This window comes from Dipteris shenzhenensis, chromosome 14 (genome assembly GCF_047967505.1).
Source record: "Dipteris shenzhenensis isolate YYH24624 ecotype China chromosome 14, Dip_SZ_1.0, whole genome shotgun sequence".
NCBI classification, from domain to species: Eukaryota; Viridiplantae; Streptophyta; class Polypodiopsida; order Gleicheniales; family Dipteridaceae; genus Dipteris; species Dipteris shenzhenensis.
Window position 1 is genome coordinate 17,036,173 of NC_141609.1, and position 22,986 is coordinate 17,059,158.

At 44.3% G+C, this 22,986-nt stretch overlaps 1 protein-coding gene across 2 annotated transcripts in view; it reads left to right on the forward strand.

The window, feature by feature from the left end:
* Positions 1 to 3,516, forward strand: part of LOC147894270 (Amidase family protein) — a 194,831-nt gene extending 191,315 nt beyond the window's left edge. Inside the window, exons 13-14 of one of the 2 annotated variants that reach the window (XR_015542124.1) lie at positions 2,686 to 2,810; positions 2,918 to 3,055. Coding sequence is in view for 1 of the 2 variants with exons in the window: in XM_087385054.1 (XP_087241180.1) it covers positions 2,574 to 2,810; positions 2,918 to 3,049 (369 nt within the window). In the remaining variant the exon portion in view is untranslated. Of the gene's footprint in view, positions 1 to 2,573; positions 2,811 to 2,917 lie in introns of both variants that reach the window. The other variant, XM_087385054.1, reaches the window with a different exon arrangement.
* Positions 3,517 to 22,986: the final 19,470 nt, after the last annotated feature.

The following is a 22,986-nucleotide window of genomic DNA, read 5'->3' on the forward strand; positions in this document are numbered from 1 at the left end:
AGCTATCGTCCCACGGCCTCATAGGGGGGTGGTACAGGTCGAACACCTGCTCCTCGGCCTCAACAGAGGGGTGGTACAGGTCCAGCACCTGCTTCTTGACCTCCGCATGGCGGTCCTTCTCAAGATGGTGGTGGTACAGATCCAGCACCTGCTCCTCGGCCTCGACAGGGGGGTGGTACAGGTCCATCACCTGCTCCTCGACCTCCACATGGCGGTCCTCCTCAGGATGGTGGTTGAGCTCCTACTCGCCAGAGTGCTCCTCGACTGAGCGCTCTTTTGGTACCGCCACCGTCTACCTCAGTTGCCTCGCGACCTTTTTCCTCAAGGGCACCCGACGCATTCTAGTGGGTTCCGATTCGTGTGCAGATCCCTCCTTCAGTTCACGAGGATACACTAGTGGACTCTGCTTCACCTCGGGCTGTCCCTCCAGTCTTACCTCGCATAGTCCAAGATGCTGAAGCTTCAACCTCCTCCCCAGTTGCAGCTTCTCCCCTAGAACGAGCGGTGCCAAACACTCTCCTTGAGGTAGTCGAGGTCTCCGCGGCTGGGCAGACATAGAATCGAGAGCAGTCCTCACTTCCTCCCTTGGATAGGGGGAAGGGGATGGTTTACACTATTGATCCTCTTCAATCAGAAGGGATCCTTTGCACTCCGGTGTCTGGCTTGCTTCACAGGAACTCATTTTCAGCCCTGGCAGATGATTCAAATTTCGCAGAGGAGTTTGTGCCCTCTACTTTTGGTGAGCCAGTGATTGGGTTTCCTGTTGACAGGGCTTCTTCTTCAGGTGGCAGGGTTCTTTCCCTTGTTGATTTTCCGCCACTTGGTTCCATTCCTTGCTCCTCGAGCAAGAGGTCTTCCCCTGTTGAGGGGTTTGTTTCCGCCACTAGGTCGGGTAAGGTGTTCCACTCTACATCCTCCCATCGATGAGGATTATTAGTTGAACATACAGGGCCTAGGTGGCGTCCCACATCACTGCTGTAGATAGCTGCAGCTTCATCCAGGTGTTACTGGGGGTTCCATTGATATCTTATTTATTCAGGAGCACAAACTGGTTTCTAGAGATTGTGCCAAGTCAGGCAAGTTGCTTTCTGGCCATACTTTTTGGTTGCCTACCTTGGGCACCAGGGGGGGCACTTCTATTTCAGTTTTTCAGTCGGTTCTCCCCTTAGTTGTTGGACACGGAGTCATTATTCCCTCTAGAGCTCAGTGGATTATTCTCTTGATTGGAGGGCGTAAGGTTGGTTTCCTTAACCTGTATGCCTCCAACATTAGAGGGGAACGTGTCTTTATGTGGAAGGATTTGCTCTCCTGGGCCCCCATTGCGGATTCATGGGTGATTGGAGGTGACTTTAACATGGTTGAGCTTGCTCTCGCGGGTTTTTTGTCTTACTTAATAGAAGTCTCGTTCTTGAAAAAAAAAAAAAAAAAAGGCTGCGGGAGAAGGAAGAGGGGGGAGACAGGAAGAAAGAAGAAAAATGCCGGGGGTAGGGAGCGGGGTAGAAGGAGGGCTGAGGCAGAAGCGGGGGGAGGGAGCAATGTAGAGTGAGTGGGGGAGCGAGGAAGGGGAAGCGGGCTGAGAGGGGAGGGGGCAGCTGAGCGGGAGAGGGTAGGAGGAGGTAGAGGAGAGGGAAGTAGAGGCAGGGGCGTAGAGGCAAGGGTAGGGAGCGGGTAGAGGGGAGGGGTGTAGAGGCGGGGGGAAGGGTAGAGGTGGGGGGAAGGGGTAGAGGCGGGAGAAGGGTAGGGGGAGGGTAGAGGCAGGGGGAAGGGGTAGAGGCGGAAGAAGGGTAGGGGGAGGGAAGAGGTGGGGAGAAGGGTAGAGGTGGGGGACAGGGAGCGGGGTAGAGGGAGCGGGGGAGAGGTAGAGGCAGGGGCAAGGGTAGAGGCGGGGGTGAGGGGAGTGGGGTAGAGGGAGCAGGGGAGTAGGGAAGAGGGAGCGGGGGAGCAGGGCAGGGAGGAGCGGGCTGAGAGGGGAGGGGGTGGGCTGAGAGGGAGAGGAGGGGAGGGGGCAGCGGGCTTTGAGGTGAGGGGGCGGGCTGAGAGGGAGAGAAGTGGGAGGAAGGGACTGAGAGGGAGAGAAGTGGGAGAGAAGTGGGAGGAAGGGCTGAGGGCGGGGGAGGGGGAGTGGCTGAGGCAGAGGGAGGGGGCTGAGGGAGGGGCTGAAGGAGAGGAGGGAGGAAATGTTTGCAGAATACGAGAATGGTTTGCTCATTGTTCTTTAGTCACATTAGTGTTTGATCTCTATTTATGTTGTACTCATCATCCTCATCTCTATGTACGTTGTACTCATCAGCCTCACTAGTAGCAAAGGGTGTTTTTTATATGTATTGCTTTTTAGTCACGTCAGTGTTTGATCTCTATGAATGTTGTACTCATCATCCTAGGGATAAGTTGCCGTGTTCAGATCCTTTTTTTAAACCCGCAGTCACAGTGATTGTGAAAAGTTGTTTTGGGTATCTTTTTCTGAGTTGTTCATGATTTTGAAAACTAGTATCTTTTTCTCTATTGTTCATGATTTTGAAAACTAGTATTTAACAGTGCTAATTAGCATAGAATTCTTCCATTATGACGTCCAGGCACAAAGAGCAAGAGGTAAACTGATGCGGGAAGTAATGGATAATATAAAAGGGATTGATGCATTCATTGGAAATGCTACTGACTGGGAGAAGGTTTGTGTTGGAAACCTAGTTGGCATGCCTGTCATGGTTGTACCAACGGGCCTGAAGGAGATTACAAATCCACCACATGGTGGTACGCATCGCAGAACCACTGTTACAACAGGCATTTATGGTGCACCTTATCATGATTCAGAGGTAGAGAGGTCAAATGCAATAACCGTATTAAAGATACACCTAGAAATCTTCTTCATTGCTGTTTTGAAACCATTATCTCAACCTTTGTATTCATGTTCGGATTTCAGGTGCTGGCATTGGCAATGGCTTATCAAGAGGTGACAAAACATAATCTTCAGCATCCTCCGATAGATAATTTAGGCAAACATGATTTTCATCTAAACACAACAGAGTGCCCACCTGTATTTGGGGAAGTTTAACATGTGGGGTTTGCATGTATCCAGTATCTGAAGTCTTCTGACTTGGTTGTAAACTAATCGAAACTAACCAATGACCAACATAAGTATGTCTTCTTTCGCCTGTCCACAAAGGATGTGACTTCCTTGTTGAACCATTGGACACACAATTCCACCCAGGGAGTTATGTACACATGTGCACCCAAGAATTGTCCTGGTTTAAATCATATTAGATGATGAAAAATTCTTTTACGGTGATTTTCTGGGTGTTCTTGTGAACACTTGACAAAATTATCTAAGAAGATATGAGCAACGTTGTCTGTGGATGGACATGGCTTCAATGGAAGTCATGTTAATGTATTGAATGTATAATGCTTTTGGCAGCTTCCATAGTTTTGGCCCAGTGACTGTGATGATAGGTGCCTATGATGATTTGCATATATTGGTATCATATTTCATAGTTCATCCATAGTAAGACTGGTAAGGGGAATAAAGGAGAAACCCTCTAACAGTGGATATTAAAGGACACAATGACTCTATGCCAATTTCATTTCAGTCATGTCACATGGCAATCCTTGATGTGCACATTCGCATCCCTCCTCTCTCTCTCTCTCTCTGTGCTCCCCTCAGCCCCCACAAAATCCCCTCTATTAAACCCCCTATGCTTTGCCCGATAGAATTTTTTTGAATCCGTACAGTCCTCATGGACCTCCCCTTGCCTGCACACACCTCCCTTGCTCATTGCTTGCACGTCTGTACATATGCTACCTAAGCTGATGCATCAGGGCTTCCCTCCATCCCCTCCTCCACCAACCCCAAAGTAAAAAGAAAACGTTACATCTTCAAATTACAGTAAAGGACAGGTTTTTTTGATTGGGTGTTTTGTAACATATGCATGGACAGATTGGAGACTCTAGAAGGAAAATTAGTTCTGTATTGTGTGAAATTGATCACAAGAGGCTCTGAGAGAACACAATCAGAAATACACCAGCTTGAAGATCAGTTGACAGGTTGAAAAGAGGCGATTCCGATTTTGAAAGTGAGGTCATATCTGCCTATGAAAGTATAAATATGCTTGATGCAGAGAGTAAAGTAGACTTACAAGCACAAGGATGTTAACTACAAAGTGTGAAGGAAGACCTCCAAATTTGAGAGATGGTGTGCAGAACACAAAGGCCAAGCTGTAAAGGAATGTAGATGGTGAACATTTTAGAATATCATGAAAGGACCTGCCTACATTAGTTCTCTTATTCTGTGGACCTTCGGATTGAAAAATGACAGTACCTCCATGAGAATGGACTTCAATCAACCATGTAAAAAAATATCGTATTGGATATGCAAATGAAATGCCTACATGAGAGATGTCTGGCAGGACAACTTTCTTGGAAACTCATGCTTGACCTGAGTATGCTTAAGCTCGATCAGCAACTGTCCGAGGGGGAGGTCCGCTCACTTCCGGAGGTGTTACGAGAGGGCTAAGGCCACTGATGTGAGAAGCGTGAAGTGGGTGATGTGTAGACCTATGACACAACTCTACCTCAGCTGCACTGCACTGCGTGATGCGTGAACCTATGACACAACACTAGTCGAAGGTGCTACAAAGTGCTGAGTACTAGAGCAGGAAGAACAAACCCAGAAAGGAGATAAGAAGAAACAACGCTAATAACAGATAATGGAGAAAGCGGTAGACAAGAGCACAACGCGAGCAAGTGCGTATCATAGAATGAAGGGATCCTCATACACTAGTCTCTCCGAACAGAGATCAGAGATCACTCATCCACAACAATGCAACAGTAGCAATACACCATAACAATGCAATGCAACAAGCGAGCTCGTAGCTCTAGCCTCTCTCCTTCTCACTCTCAATCCCCGTACAATGCTGAATGAATCGCCATCCCTCTCATCTCCCCTCTTCACCCTCGCCTTCCGGATGGGAAATCCCCTCCCTCTCTCCTATTGGCTGTCCCCTCATCCTTAGCCATCCCACCGCTGAGTCTCTTCATGTCTCCTGCAACGGCCAGCTTGCGCCAAGTCGGTGCGTTGTAACTACTCCATGTGCACCGCCTGCAGCCACCCTGTATCTGACAAGGCACCGCCAGATGAACATCTATGCCACCAATGAGTCAGGTCTGCAGATGTTGGCAGAGTGTGACTGTGCGACATGAAGACCCTTGATGCATGACCATGTGCTTGGGTGATATGTCCTCTCGTAGTCCCATCGTGGTGACCATGTACTCTCCATGACTTGTGTCATCCTTGTGACCATGCCATCATCATGACTTGTGTCACCCTTGTGACCATGTCATCCCCTGACTTGTGTCATCCTTGTGACCATGTCGTCCCCTCACTAACTGACTGGACATAGCTGGTCCTGCATGATCTCAGTATAACAGCAACAAATCATTGGACCAAACGAAATAGCAGGAGGTGACACAGATGTGGAAGAGCTCAAGCATCAGATGGAAAGCGAGGCAAAATGAACTACTTCATGGGTAGAGGTGCTCAAGTAAAGAAAGGCAACAATGCCCCTGCTACACAAGACTATTTCAGGCACCTTGAGGAGGAAAGGTGGCCTTTCCAAGGCAAGAACTTTTGGTAGGGTGGATCACTTCTGGTTGTGTTCCACATGGGGAGTGTTACCTCATTTGTTTCAGATTTTCAGAACTATGGGCCACAAAAGTGAGAAGTCTATTGCCAGGAGAAGTGCAGCCTGCTCCCCATCATGCTCCCTCTCCTTCTCCCCTAGCTCCTTTCTCCCAGCCCTCGCATAGCCCCTCAGCCCCCTCACCCTCCCTCACTCCCTCTCCCCCTTCAGCTTGCCTCAACTTGTGCTTCCACTTAGCTGCAAAAGCGAGTCAAGATTGCTGCTCTTCTGACCAGCAAATCCTCCTGGAGGCATCGTCCATATTGCGTTTAAACAGGGCCAGAAACAGCGACTTCAAGCTGCCATCCAACTCAGCTTTATTTTTGCAGCTCAAGTTTCATAGCCAGAGGAAGCTTCATATCTGGAGCAAGATCAGATTTTGTGGCCAGAGAAAGCCCCATTCTTCAGCTCCAAATTTGCACCACCTAAGCTCAGATTTCATGGCCAGAGAAAGCTGCATTCCTCAATTCTGAATTGGCCATTCTTGTTCCAAGGGCTGGACTTCATCAGATTTGTTTTTTGTGCTTGAGGGCCAGGAAGTTTAAGTCGTACAGCTCTGCTGTACTTCTGCCTAAAGATAGCTGCTCCAAATCGCTTGATATCTGGGTAATTTGAAGCTTTAAAACCTGTTTCATTCAAACACGACGTCCTCTTCCACAAGTGTGGTTGGGGCTGTTCTCTTTGTGAATTTCGCTCCTCTCCATTATTTCAAGAGACCCTCTACTCAAGAGGAAGTTGTTTCTGTTGGAATTATCACCATAATTCATGGCAGTGAGCAATGTATGACTAATAAGTGGATTAGAACATAGGCTCACTTTTCCCTCACTAGAGGGTTTTCCCTCTAACCACAGTTAGTGGGTAGGTTAGGTTTTCTCACTTAGAAAAAATCTCAATCTTGTAGCTTGTTTGTCTATCTCTTACAATACAACTTATGTTGCTCTCCTTCCTGATCACACTCTTGCTCACCGTTCTCACACCCTTTGCTCACATTTGGTATCAGAGCTTGACAATGCTCTAGCTGCTCGCCACCCTGCTCATCAGTTGTACAGCCTACTATGCAGCCTGCCGTACATCTATACGGCATTTTTGTACGACATATCTCTGCGTTGTCGTTTGTATTACAGGTCTTCGTCGATGCCATGCAGGACCTCTAGGCCGTACAACTCTAGCTTGCTGGTACACGTAGTCCCGTACTGCTTTTGCCATCCCACACCGTCCGTACCGTTCTTGCATTGTACATCTGTACAGCCCCTACATCGTACATCCGCACTACTACTGCACCATATGACTGGTCGTCCGTATAGCCCCATACACTGATTTGTCAGCCACGAGACTACTTTGCTGATCTGTCATACAAAGCCGTGCATTCGTCCGTACGGCGCTATACATCTGTCCGTACAGTAGCCATATTGCTCCGTCATTAGCATTTAGTACATTATGACAGTCCATCCGTACACATACCTACACGTCAGTCCGTACATTATACGCATTCGGCATCGATTCTGTACATTTGATTACGTAGCAGGTGGAGTGGATCTCTTTGCAAGCAGATTTGGGGCTTTTGGTTCTGCTTATAGGGTTTGGGGATTTTCTTAGATTTGCCCCAATTTTGGAGCATTTTTGCCTTGCAAATTGGGGCTTTTGATCTTGGACACCCATTTTGCAGGATTTGGGGCTTTTGGCCACTTTGCAGGCGTTTTGCAGGCAGATTTGACAGAGTTTATGTTGGGTTTATATTTTTGGGTTGTTGCATTTTTTAGCCTTTGATTGGCTAGGACACCAAGTTGTCAGTGGTGGGCAGACATTTCTTTGCAGTTTGCATCTTTATCCCAGAAGGGATTTGTGTTGTGCATCTCTACTCCTAGGAAGGGAAGTTAATTGTCAGTATTTGCTGCAATTTATTTGGCATTCATGGCCCAAAATAATCCCAATCATGTTTTTGGTGTCTTCACACAAGTTGGATGGTATCAATTCCTCTGTATGGAGTTTTATGGTATGCAATCTTTTAGCTGGCAAAGATTTGTGGGATTATGAAACTGGGGATGAGACCAGACTAGAGAATGTGGTTGCACCTACCACTCCTCCTCAACAAGGTGGAGGAAGAGGTAGAGGACAAGCACAGGGTGTAGGACAAGCACTAGGTGCAGTTGCTGCAGTTGTTGCTCCCACACAGGAGCAGAAGAGATGGGATTCTCATGATGTACAAGCACTATCTATGATTTCTCTTTCTATTAAGAGGTTTAGTATTCCACATATTCGGTCATGTAGGACTTCTAAGAAAGAAAGAAAGAAAGAAAGAAAAAGTTTATTAAAGTCTTCGGAAGACCGATGGGTCTATGAGACTGTGAAAATCCTGATACAACAATCTATGGTAGTGGAGCTACTAAACGAGGGTCCATACCAATGCAAAGGCAGCTTGGGATATTCTTGTGAGGATGTTTGCAGCCCGCAATGATGCAAGAATTTTATTCCTAAAGAGAGAGTTGACTCATACTCATATGGATGAAGGTGACTCTATGTCCAAGCACCTCACCAAACTTCAGGATTTTTGAGAGTAATTGTTGGATATTGATGAGATCATTCCAGATTCAGAGATTGTTACTACCACTTTGAATTCTCTTCCTGAGTCTTATCTTGGTTTTCACATCTCATTGAACTTGTTTTTGAGGGGGGGTGGCAACCCTCTCACCTTTCATGAGTTGATAGGGCTTTTGTTGCAGGAAGAGCAGACACGGAAAATAATGGCCACATGTGCAGGTGAACATGTCATGTTTTCCAAGTTCAAGACAAGGGCAAAAGGGAAGCAACATACAAATCAGCTTGCAAATCAATCGAAGGCTGATTCTGGACAGCCTTCACAAAAGGCTAAGAGTGATGTAGAGAAGCCCAAGAAAAAGGGTGTGGGAGAGGAGAGCACACACAAAGGGGTAAGGAGACACCAAAATGTGGTGGAGCAAAAGCTACTCCAGCTTATTCCTCTATCATATATATATGAGTATACATGGGCACTGTACAAGTGGGTGGGCACACTGCCCTTTACCCCAACAACCTCCCACTTAAAGGCAGTGTGCCTTTAAGGGAGTATAGTACACATACAATACAATCAGCCATAGGCTGAAAAACAAGATGACCAGACCGTCATCCTATGCCCATCGGCACTTTACAATGTGCAAAGTGCATAGAGGATAAGCTGCTAGCAAACATCAGGTTTGCAGGATAGAAAATGACAAGCTGTAGATGCCTGTCAACCAAGATCTCATGCCAGATCTCACTGGGAGAGTGAACTCTCACCACCACGTGCTCCTGTGCTAAGTCCATAGCACTCGAACTATCATTGTGCAGAGAAAATGTCTCTGTACCACCTGTGACCATAAGCACATAACCTACAATAGACCTCTGCTGGTCTATCCAACCTGCATCACCTGCATGCTGCTCCTGGAAGCATAAGGACCTGATGTCCACAACTGCTTCCCTACTGCCAAAATCTACCATAATCATGCTACCAACTCCCACTGCAACGGAAGCAAGAACTGGAAGTGTAGCCCCAATGGCAAACATGTGAGAACCAAGTCTCAACACAGTCATGGAACAGCTCCCACTGCAAAGCATCCCTGTCCATAAGGAACCATATGGCAAGTAACCTCAGAAGGATAGCGACCTCCTGAATACTGAGACCATAACCTGTCTCACTGCGCATCACATCCTGAGCTCTCATAACGGTATCAAACCTATGAAGCCAAGCTCGAGGGGATTGCTTCTGGCCATGGAGGCACTTACGAAGCAAACATATCAATGATTTCTGCCCATGCGCAATATGACTGGAGTCAATAAGTGCAGAAACCACATCTGTCCTGGCATAACCAGCCAATGGATCATACCGGGCATCATTAGCCAAGGTATCCTCCTCACCATGCATAGCCTCATCCTCATCTACAAGAGGCACTCCGCATCCTGGGAGTAAACTGTAACTGTCCATAGAAGATGCATCAACAATCTCCATAGGAGTATAAACCTGTGGAATACTAGAGACATCTGACCGTCTCTGACCAAAATCAGGAAGTAATCGTGGCTGTCCCAACTTTATAACCTGCTCACCGTGGGAAAAACCTCCCACTCCAAGGGATATGGGCTGCCCCTGCAAAGAATTCGGAGGTATCAGTGCACTTACACCCTCCTGGAACACCACTCTCCTGCTATCCACAGTCTTGGGCTGTCTAAACATAGCATCCTCTCTGAAATAGACATTATGGCTGCGTATCAACTCTCTAGTTGAAGAATCCCATAACCTGTAGTCCCTACTAGACTCACTGTATCCAAGGAAGATACACCTCCTCGATCGGGAACCATGAGCATAAGCCTCGCAGCCAAACACACGTAAATGCTCATAACATGGTGCCTTGCCTGTCAAGAAGTCAAATGGCACTCTACCATTCAGAGATCTCCTGGGTGACCTGTTAAGCAAGTATGCAGCTGTCTTACATGCCTCAGCCCAATAGCATTCGGTAAGACCTGCATACCGTAGCATGCTACCAATCCTGTCCAATAGAATCCGATTTATGCCTTCTGCCAAGGCATCATGAGCAGAAAGAGAAGGAGTGGTCAACACCCTCCTGATACCAAGTGTATCACATAGATGCTGAAATCTAGAAGAGGTAAACTCTGCATCACCATCAGCCATCAAGCTCAATAGCTTCTTTCCTGACTGTCAGCATTACCCAAGAAGCGCTGAAATGTATCATATACATCATGCTTCTGCCGAATCGGATAGACCCATATGTTTTTTGTAGCAGCATCAATAAATGTCACAAAGTAAGAGGCGCCACCCAGTGAAACGGTAGGCATAGGCCCACAAACTGCACTATGAACCAACTGCAATGGTTCAACATACCTCTCACTGACAGTCTTCCTCACAAAAGAGGATCCTGATTGCTGATCATCATCACAATCATGACATAAAATTTGAGAGACATCCATAACAGGAATGTATCTCAATGTTATAAGGGCTTCCATACCTGCAGTAGACATATGTCCAAGTCTGGCATACCATAAACTAACTGATGGCTGCTTACTAATCATAAGCATCTTATCCTGGACACCTGATACATGCAATGCATAAGAGAATCCAACGCATGATCCCCTAGCCATAACCAGATTGCCTTTAGTAATCTTCCATGCATGATCACCCAAAGAGACATGATAACCTGCCTCAACCAACTGTCCAGTACTGATCTTGCTCGTAGCAAGTCCTGGTATATGTCTAACCCTCTGTAGAACAAGAATAGAGCCACTAGGCATAACAAGGTGGATATCCCCATAACCATAGACATCCATAGAATGATCAATGCCCATCAAACCACTCTCCACAATGCATTCCTGATATGCACTGAACCATGACCTATGAGGGGTCATATGACATGAAGCACATGGATCTAACATCCAATCATCAAGAATGGGTACATCAGTGGCCAAGAAGGAGGTGTCAGACATAGACAAAAGAATGCCTTCATCACTGCTACTGTCAGTGGAAACCCTGGCATCCACGCCTTAAAGCTCAACATGCTTCTTCTCCTTCTTCCTGTCATTCTTAACCTTGCTCTTCTTCTTGCATTTTCTTAGCCATTTCCAGCAGTACTTTTTCATGTGGCCATACTTTCCACAATAGAAACATCTAACACAAGTCCGAGAGCTAGACTTGCTCTTGGAATTCCCCCTTGAACATGACGTGTTTCTACCAATTGATCGACCTTTGGAGTGCATATCAAGGCTGTAATTCAGCCCATCAGGACATTTCAGCCCATCATGCCGTAACATAACACTATCATGGTCATACATCCGGCATATACGAGTATAAAACTCATATGCATGGTAGTCTACACCCTGTACACCATCCTGTACCTGCAAGTAGACTGACTTCGAGAGTGATGCTTGAATGATAGAGCATGCTTGCTCATCCATGTCATCCCAATCACTCTGTTTAATGCTATTAGGCTTGACACCTTTGCATTGAATGGGCTTATGCTGCCTCTTCTGCACTAACACATCATAAATCTGCTCTTTCCAATACTGAAAGTTTGATCCATCCAACCTCTCAATATCAAAGAGGGCACTACCAGCTGTAGATGCCATATCTGTGGCACAATAGCTCACAACCAAAGAGCAGTATAGTGCAATAGGCAATACAAATGACCAAAAATATAGTGTTGTCCAGACCAATCAGGTCTCCAAATAAACTGGTTGATCCAATGCTCAAAAGCACTCAGCCATAAAGAGGCATAAACAAGAATATATGTAGCCCAGTAACCTGCCAATGCTTGGCAATTGAAGTCAGAAATGCACTGAACCAAATGAGCAATGCCTGCTCAACCAATGGCAATAGGAGCCCAGCTCAACTATCCATAAACATTAGTGCGGCATCCACCAATGCAAATCCATAATGCATCGAAATGGCATTTACTGCATCACCAATGCATCACCTCAAGTGTGCAATCCTTTGGCAACAAAATCAAGCATTCACCACTTGCCAAATGTGCCAAAGTGACTTGCCAAAATGCCAATAATGCCCTTGGACTGAAGTGAGATCCCAATCACTTTCTGTAATTTACTGTGAGTTCCCAATTCACTGTTGTGCAAGAGAAATCCCTACAACAATACCTCACAGCCACTTTGGGCAAAATAACACGCTGTCCCTGTTTTTGAACAGCGATATCTTTTCACTGAAAGACCAGATGCCAAAGCTGTAAACAGCAAAGTTGTAGCTGGTAGAAAGATATACAACTTGTCAATTGACCTCAAGAGCAAAATCCTTGTGGATTCTCAGATATTCTCACCTGAAAAACAGCTTCCTGCACATTGGTCACAAATAGACAGCAGACTGCAACTTTTTGTGGTTTTGCAGAGGCTGTAACTCCTGCAGCTTATACCGGATCAACTTGCTTCCAAAAGCAAAGTTGTAGTATGTTCAGTGAACTACAACTTTCCAGTTCGGCACAAAGTGCAATTCTGTACCAGGAAAGAGATATTCAGTCCTGAAAATGACTGTTCTGTCATTAAAAAAAAAAAAAAACAGCAGCAACTATTCAATGACCTGTTAGTCAAGAATATCAATCATTTTCTCGTGGGCTTCAAAGCATAACCAGATATTGAACATCCAATTTCTGAGCAAAATACTTGCATATACTGTGGCATCCAATGCATAAACCGCTTTCTGGAAATTGCATACCAGAGAATAAAAAATGCCTTTCAAGAGTCCCCAAAATGCATTTACTGCATGTATATGGCCTCATTATATTGGCATTCAAGTGAACATCAATTGTATGCATTTGCCACTCACTTATGCATCCAAAATGCATCACCAATGGCATATACCAAGTGACATTTACTGCATCATTTTGCCAAAATGCATCAACTTGCCAAAGTGTATCAACATGTATGCATTTGCCAATATACAGTCTGCAAAATGGCTGTCTGCACACTGATCACGAACTATCCCTATTTTGGATAGTAAATAACTCTGTACTGTAAACTCGGATGACCGAGTTGTCAACAGAGAAAACGTAGCCCTTCCAAAGTTCTCCGACTCCTCTGTTGGGCACCGAGCCTAAATCCTTATGGATTTGTAAATACTTGCTGTTGAAAATGGCATTCTACTCACTTTTACTGTCTGAAATATTGTCAGATTTCCAGACTAAAAACAAAGAACTCTCTCTTTTTCCCCAAAGTGGATGTTGTTGCTATCACTGGGCTGCTCTTCCTTTGCTCACGGGAAGGAGAAGGGTATGGAGAGAAAGAGACTCCTATCTACTCCATCTAGGAGCTCGCAGTGGCTCATGAGCCATCTGCAGCAGCTGCATCTACAAAGCTTCCCTACAGCCCTCTCCAAACAACGCTATCCAATGAAGGCTCAGCCTCAAGAGTGCATCGCTCAAAGCTCCAGCCTTAAGCCTAAACGGTGCTTTTACGACCGAGCTCCAAGACACAAGCTGCCTCTAAGACTCATACGACAGCTTCCAACGATATCCACTCGTGAGTTGCGAAACACCAATGTCAACGATCTCCAGCAAGTATCTACGAAGCAATGCCTCCAACAAGCACACAACGGCCAGCCACTTGCTGCAAAGGATGCATCAACAGCCAACGATAGGCTCCCACGAGACAACGTCAAGACCAACGGACAGCGGTCTCCTTCCAACGCTAGGTTGCTAGAGCACTGGAGCGCTGGAAGATAACCCAAAGTGATTCTTGCAGCTGCATTGTAGAGCAAACAGATTTGGATGATGTCTACCCAAAATCTCTCCGTGAATGAGAGAATCAAGCTCTCCAAAGCTCCTGGTAGATCTCTCGAAGCAGTGCCCGTTCTCCTCTCACCAAGCTCCTCGTAGATCGAACGCCATGGGCTCTGATACCAGTTGTGGGAGAGGAGAGCACACACAAAGGGGTAAGGAGACACCAAAATGTGGTGGAGCAAAAGCTACTCCAGCTTATTCCTCTATCATATATATATGAGTATACATGGGCACTGTACAAGTGGGTGGGCACACTGCCCTTTACCCCAACAAAGGGGAGATGTCATTACTACAAACAGCCCGGTCAATACATTGATGAATGCAGGAAAAGGCTTGCTAAGGAGAAGAAGATAGATTCTGGTATGGTTGTCTCGGATACATCAGCCTCTCATGCACATGAAGGTGATACTACAGCCAATTTGGTGGAAGAGAAATATGCCTTTTTGACTTGCAGTCATGATAGTAGTGTGGCTGCTGTCCCTGATGTCACAGCCACCTTTGAGGAGGAGGATTATGCTTTTTTGACTTGCAATTACCCTTCTAAGGATGCATGCACTTTCAATGTCAATGAGACATTGAATAATTGGTATTTTGATAGTTGTGCCACCAAACATATCACTCCCAAGAAGTGTTTGTTTGATTCTCTGCATCCACCACCCGCTTGAAAAAGTGTGCAAGTGATTCTTCTTATTCAGTTCGTGGTATTGGTGAGATTGTGCTTACAGCCACAGATGGCACAAATTTTAGAATTCATGATGTGTTTGGAATCAAGAAAATTTTGCTTTCAGTATCCTCTCTCAATAAAAGAGGATTTCAGTTGTCTTTCAGAGGATGACAAGTGTGCAGTTCGAGACAGAGAAGATGATTATGCATTAAGAGTATCTCGCACATTGTTTCAGTGAATCATTTCCGTGTATGAAGAGGGGCAAATTTTGTTGATTCATCTTTTGCAAGAACTCTTTTGGATGAAGAGGAGCCTGATTCCTTTGAAGAGGCTAAGGATAATGTGCATTGGATAAAAGCCATGGAGGATGAATTGCAGTCCATTGATAAAAATCACACCCGGAATCTTGTGGATTTGCCACCAGGGAAGCATGCCATAGGTACCAACTGGGTTTTCAAAGTAAAAAGAAAGCTAGATGGGTCCATTGATAGGTACAAGGCAAGGTTGGTTGCCAAAGGCTATGCTCAACAAAAGGACATTGATTATGAGGAGACATTTGCTTGTACTTCCAGGATGACTACCATCAGCTGCCATGGTTGCACATTTTGAGTGGAATTTACATCAGTTGGATATAAAAACAGCTTTTCTTAATGGAGATCTGTTGGAAGAGCTTTATGTTAACCAACCTTCTGGATTGAGGTATCTGGAGCTGCGCATAAAGTATGCAAGCTGAATAAAGCTTTGTATGGGCTAAAACAGGCTTCACATGCTTGGCACTCAAAGATTGATGCAATTTTGACCACCAAGGATCTCAGTAATAGTCCAACTGAGAGTTCCCTCTACATCAAGAAGGATGGGAGGGATATCTTGGTCATCATTCTGTATGTGGATGATTTGCTGCTCATAGGGTCCAATGAAGGAAAAATTGTAGATTTCAAGGCTGAGTTGAGAGCTCCTTTGACATGTCAGATTTGGGCATGCTTCATTTTTATTTGGTGATCCAGTTCATACAAGAGAGACATGGCATCATTATGTCTCAATCCAAGTATGTGCAAAAGCTTTTGGATCGGTTCAAGATGCAAGATTGCAAGCCTACAACCACTCCCATGGAGCCAGGGTTGAAGCTTACCATATATGGTGGAGGTGAACCAGTTGATGCCACACTTTACAGCCAAGCTGTTGGATGCCTCATTTACTTGTGCAACACTCGGCCTGATATTCAATTTGCAGTCTCACAAGTGAGTGTTGTTTCTTTTTGGGACATGCTTGCATTTCTTGGTTGATCAAGAAACAAGCTACTGTGGCTACCTCCTCATGTAGTTGAGTACAGGGCAGCTTTCATAGCAACAGTTGAGTGTGTTTGGCTACGCCATTTATTTGTTGATCTTCATCTCTCATTGGAGGGCCCTTCTCCCATTCTCACTAATAGTCAGAGTGCTATAGCAACGGCCAAGAATCATGTGTTTCATGCTCGCATGAAGTACATTGAGATTCATTATCACTATGTCAGAGAAAAGTTGCATGCAGGGGAGATCAATATGATCTATGTGTCCACACATGACAATGTTGCAGATATACTCGCCAAAGCTCTTCCACATGAGAAGTTTGAGGCATTTCGCAGTGTCTTGAACTTATCTTCTTTTGGTGATTGATCATTTCCTTGTACATCATCACATTGGCACTGCAGGGAGGTGTTGGAATTAGACCATGTATGACTAATAAGTGGGTTAGGGGCACTTTTCCCTTATTAGAGGTTTTTTTCCCTAAATCGCAGTTAGTGGGTTGGTTAGGTTTTGTCACTTAAACAAAGCCCAAATCTTGTAGCTTGTTTATCTATCTCTTGCAATACAACTTACATTGCTCTCCTTCCTTATCACACTCTTGCTCACCTTGCTCACACCCTTTGCTCACAGTTTCCACTACTAGGTCAGGTAAGGCATTTCATCCTAGTTCCTCCTACCAATGAGAATGGCTGAATCAATAGCTCCTCCAAAATAGTTGGAACATATAGGGCCTTGGTAGTGTGCCTCATCATTGCCGTAGGCAATTGATTCGTAATCAGCTCCATCTAGGTGTTACTTGGGGATTCATTGACATTCTTTTTATTCGGGAATACAGATCGGATGCCAGAGATTGGTCAAAGTCAGGTAAATTGCGGTTAGGTTATACTTTTTGGTCTCATGCTTTGGGCACTAGATGGGCAACGTGCTTTTTTGCTTCAGATTCTTTTCTTTCCCTTTGGTTGGACATGATATCATCATATCCTCTAGAGCACATTGGATCATCTTGTTGATTGGGGGATATAAGGTTGGTCTCCTCAACCTTTATGCCCCCAATAAAAGAGGAGATTGCATTCTTTTCTATAAGGAATTTCTCTCTTGGTGCTCCATTTGCAAACTCATGGATTATTGGAGGGGACTTCAACATGGTGGAGTTGCCTTCAGAGGAAGAGAAGGTGGGATTCACTCATTGGAAAGAGCGTTTTTGAATGCTGTCCATTTCGGATTCAGTGGGGCATAGATATTTGGATAGATGATGCCTTTCAAACTCTGCCTCATTTGCTCTTTGGGCGATTTGGATTATTGACAGGAACACTCCTTTTTGGGGGGACCGATTTTGGTTCTAGTTGGATCCAGAGGGGTGCTTTTGTCAAATACTTGGGCTGCCAGGTCGATGTGGGCATCTCTCCTTTGCAGCTATTTGCACCTGTGTTGGAGAGTATCAGGAGCAAGCTTCGTTTTTGGAGCTGATCCAAACTCACGTTGCTTCAAGGGTGGTGATGGTCAACCATGTCCTTCTAGTTGTGGCATGGTTTGTTTCTCTTATTGGTGCCATTCTAAGAATTGTATCACTCAGCTCAAGTCCACTCGGCAGACACTAGAGCGAGGGTGACTTGGGAGACTTTAATACTTCCCATACAAGAAGGTGGCCTTAATATAATACATCCAAACTTGTAGAGTAGAGCCTTATTATGCAAGGTGGTGGTAAGAGGACTTATGCTAGGATAAGAACTTGGAGTGATTTTTCCATCCGATGCATATAATCTTGTTCTTCTTCCACAGATAGAGATTGGATTAATAGAACTAGATGGATCTTCATCTCAGACCATCTCATGGCTCCCTCCTTCCCTTTTATGGCTGCTATCTTGGAAGCTTGGCTAGCTTCATGAGTACTCTTCAAAGAGTCCCCCCTTCCTCTTGGAAAGAGACTGATAGGTATTTTGTCGTGGAATGACAATATAGTTGATCATCATCGGCAGATCACTTGGTAGCACTCATTATATATGCAGTGGTCTAGATGGGAGAGAGGTCCCACTTTCTTGTGAGGTGCTTGGAAGGCTTTCGAAACCCTTCTGGATGATTGTAAACACAAATTAGTAAGTCACCTCAGAGGAAGTGAAAGGAGAATTCAGTAGATTGATGCAACCATACCCTTGGATGAGCTGACAAGCCTCACTCGGGCCTTGCTCTTGGTCTGCCTGGCTAGGGGCCTTTACAAGATCAAGGATCGCACTTCAGGTCATAGGAGTACGAGGATCAAATGTGGATGCATTGGTTGAGTTATTTGTCTCATTTGGCCACTTCAAAGGGGGTTCATTTGTGCCCCTCTATTGGCAAGAGTTTTCACTTCTTTTTAAGCTCAAGAAGTCCTTTTGTATGTGTTGAGATCTCCGTTTTTCGAGGTCACTATCATAATAGTGACTTGTTTTTTGACTCTCTTGATGCGTGAATCCACATTCTGTATGGTAACGACATGTATCTCTATGGTTGTAACGGAGACGACACTGTTGTTGACCTTCATGAAAGGCAAGTGGTAAGACCCTCCTCCCTCCTTATACATCCGCTCTCACTCAGAGGCATGCCCTCATTACCATTTGGAGGATGCATTGCTATCCTCTTGGATTGGAGGAGTAGAGAAAACCCATGCATCTTCATGGAAGTCGATCGTATCCATGTGCAAATCACCTGGTCATTGTGTGAGGATGGACAAGGTATAAGATTCACGGAGTTAAGGGATGCCAAGAAATTTCACAGAGTCATCCACATTAATCAACCACCACTTTATGTAGGTGGTGTGTTTTAACACCATGTCTCCAATAAAATCCAAAACTTGTTATAAGGCTGTCGATAAAAGTTCCTTCTTTGGATTATATCACCTGATGATAGTGCAATACTTCTCTCATTTCGTATTGAGGGGGAGTGTTGAGGTTTGTATACCAGGATGATTGGAGGATGTTGTCTACATCAAAGTTGGATGTTAGACATCATTTTGTTATGGTTGGATATGGAGACTTGGAAGCCTATAATTAGTACCTAGAAATAACTAAGTGATACCATATGTTCTAGCATTAATCAACAAGCAAATGGATAAGCATAACCCAAACATAGAATGATCATATAAGTGAAGCGCAAGTGCTATCTAAGTGACCAACCCTTCCCAATGATGCACAAACATGGTAGCCCCCTACAAGTGGAACTAGAACCCTCATGGGCTGGGTACTCATGGAAATACCAAGCAAGCAAACAATCTGACCCTATTCTTAAGTCCTTAACCCTCCATTGTAATTGAGGACTCCAATCAATTGCAACCCTTACCAACACTTGGTACAATCATCACCCTCTCACCCTCTCACTCTTGGTACAATCATCACCCTCTCACACTCTCATATGAGATAATCAATTGCAAATCCAAACACAAAACCCCAACCATAGAGACAACACCCCCATGCTTAATCAGAAAGAAAACCACAACAACAAGTAGCCATAAAACTCATCCTAGAGACAAGATGAGGGTGGTAGCATGTTTGGTCGGTACGCTTTTTGTGCTTAAAAGCATGTGGTAAGAAAGCACAATTTTAGCACTTTTCAAGAGGTGCTTGCTTGTGACATATATTTTGATGGCACTCTATTTCTCACGGGTCACGGTCTTCGTCTACCCAAATCTCACATGGCCGTGGTGCACCGTCTGTAAACTACACAATGCCCGAGTTGGTCAACAGTCAAAAAATGTTGCATGTTGCAAAGATGAGACTTGACCAGGCAAGTGAAGAGGTGGACGCAGTTGTAAATGCAATAGATAAGGACAAGAAAGACGAGCTATGCCAAGAGAATTTGCCGACACTAGTACATACATTGAGCACAAAGCTCCAAGCAGCACAAAATGAAAATGAAATATCAGTTTTAGCTCCTTCAATTGACCTGGAGCATTTTAGAAAACTGCAGGCAGACATTGCCTTGTTCACGAACACATTGGAGATCCTGGGATTCAAAGTAGAAGCCCCAAATTTTAAGGAGAGCATACTTGATTTGGAGGTAAGAGTATAAAATGTGTCATACACTTTGAGTCAATCCTTAAGTTTTTTTGTGATGTTTCCACAGTCCATTGTGTTTACCTGAGTTTAGTTTTTTTTAGTTTTTTATTGTTTTGACATGTAGATGCAATTACGCGAAAAGTCTATTGTCTTTCATATGAGATAGCAATAATATTATTTTGCCAAACAAATGATGGAAAGAGTCCAGTCCAACCACCCTCTTTGTATTTTCCCATCCCCACCAACAATTGCCAGTATAGAAGATGAGGGTTCAACGTGTCTTACAATTGCACAGCCCTGTGGTGGATGTGGTTTTACTGTTGACAGAAAAGAATTTGTTATGGTGTGTGCACTTACGTGTGGCCATCCTTACCACCAGTTTTGTTTTGCAAATCTGTGTTTGGAAGACACATTATAGGGTGGAGGGTTGCTTGGAAAAAATCCCCACAGCAGCAAAATCGATGTTTTAGGCTCATCAATTGGTATGCCTCACTCCTGTTTTGTTTGGCTTTTATGTATTGCATATCTACTTTGTGACTAGTTGCCCACTGCTTTCTATTTTTCTATTTCTGTAATGCTTTACATGTGATTTTTAGTGGTTTGTCAATGCTTTACCAATGCTTTGTGACTGCTTTACCATAGCTTTCTCTTTTAAAACTGCTTTCCTGTAAACAGTCATTGCTTTCAGATTGCTTTGTGAGTGCTTTAGCACTGCTTGTGAGTGGTTTGGTAGTGTTTTTGCAGTGCTTTAGCACTGCTTGTGAGTGGTTTGGTAGTGCTTTGGCACTTCTTTTTGACTGCTTGGTCACTGCTTTGCATTTTTTGACTGCTTTACATGGAATATGCAAAGTACTCTACATGTGCTTTGTGGGTCTCACTGCTTTAGCACTGCTTTGCATGTCCGCTTGTCAATGCTTTAGTAGTGCTTTGTGACTGCTTTACCACTACTTTCTCTTTTAAAACTACTTTCCATGTAAACTGTCATTGCTTTCAATATGCTTTGGCACTTCTTTGTGACTGCTTGCTTTTGTGAGTGCTTTTGCACTGCTTGTGAGTGGTTTGGTAGTGCTTTGGCACTGCCTTCTGACTACTTGGTCACTACTTTGCATTTTTTGACTGCTTTATATGGAATATGCAAAGTACTCTACATGTGCTTTGTGGATTTCACTGCTTTAGCACTGCTTTGTATGTGCGCTTGTCAATGCTTAATAATTCTTTGTGACTGCTTTATCACTGCTTTCTCTTTTAAAACTGCTTTCCATGTAAACAGTCATTGCTTTCAGTATGCTTTGGAGAATGCTTTACATGGTTTATGAAAGTACTCTACATGTGCTTCGTGGGTCTCACTACTTTAGCATTGCTTTGTATGTGTGCTTGTCAATGCTTAGCACTGCTTTGTGACTGCTTTACCACTGCTTTCTCTTTTAAAATTGTTTTTATGTAAACAGCCATTGCTTTGGCACTGCTTTATGACTACTTGCTTTTGTGAGTGCTTTGGCATTGCTTGTGAGTGGTTTGGTAGTTCTTTGGCACTGCTTTCTGACTGCTTGGTCACTGCTTTGCATTTTTAGATTGCTTTACATGGAATATGCAAAGTACATGTGCTTTGCGGGTCTCACTTCTTTAGCACTGCTTTATATGTGTTCTTGTCAATGCTTAGCAATGCTTTGTGATTGCTTTACCATTGCTTTCTCTTTTAAAATTGGTTTCTGTGTAAACAGTCAATGCTTAGCAATTCTTTGTGATTGCTTTACCACTTCTTAGCAATGCTTTGGCACTGCTTTGTGATTACGTGCTTTTGTGAGTGCTTTTGCACTGCTTGTGAGTGGTTTGGTACTGCTTTCGCACTGCTTTCTAATTGCTTGGTCACTGCTTTGCATTTGTAGCATTTGTAGACTGCTTTACACATGGAATATGCAAAGTACTCTACAAGTGCTTTGTGGGTCTCAGTGCTTTAGTACTGCTTTGTATGTGTGCTTGTCAATGCTTAGCAGTGCTGCTTTGTGACAACTTTACCACTGCTTTCTCTTTTAAAACTTCTTTCAATGTAAACAGTCATTGCCTTCAGTATGCTTTTTGACTGCTTGCTTTTGCATTGCTTGTGTGACTGGTTTGTTAGTGCTTTGGCACTGCTTTCTGACTGCTAGGTCACTGCTTTGCATTTTTAGACTGCTTTACATGGAATATGCAAAGTAGTCTACATGTGCTTTGTGAATGCTTGCTTCTGTGAGTGCTTTTGTAGTGCTTGTGAGTGGTTTGGTAGTGCTTTGGCACTTCTTTCTGACTATTGGTCGCTGCTAAGCATTGACAAGCACACATACAAAGTAGTGCTAAAGCAACAAGACCCACAAAGTACTCTACATGTGCTTTGTGGGTCTCATTGCTTTAGCACAGCTTTGTATGTGTGCTTGTCAATGCTTAGCAGTGCTTTGTGATTGCTTTACCACTGCTTTCTCTTTTAAAATTACTTTTCGTGTAAACTACTTTGCCATTGTTTTCTCTTTTAAAACTACTTTGTGTGTTCTGTGTTAGGTACCATGTGTTCTCTAGTAGTTAGCATTTATTGTCTATTATTTATAATATATTTTCTACCTATTAGCATTTTTGTGTGTCAGGCAGCATTTAGTCTATGCTAGCTAGCATGTATTCTATGCTAACTAGCAAGGCTTCGATATCTAGAGGTAAGTCGCTAGAACAGAGATAAAAATTGTGCTGCTTTCTAGAGATAAACAGTGGTCAATATGGCCCTTTCTCCTGAAGGGGACCCTTAAGGGCCACATTGACAAATGTTTATCTCTAGAAAAGACTCTAGAGATAAATTTGTTTGCTAATATGGCCCTTGAGGGGTATCCTTTAGGGGCAAGGGCCACATTGACAAGGGTACTAACATTGCTCCCTCAAGACATTGCTTATGCACTACTTGTGAGTGGTTTGGTAGTGCTTTGGCACTACTTTATGACTGCTTGATTTTGTCAGTGCTTTCGTGATTGGTTTGGCAATGCTTAAGCACTGGGTGTAGATTTTTGTTTGCTTTCCTTCTACTTTTAGACTTCTTTGCAT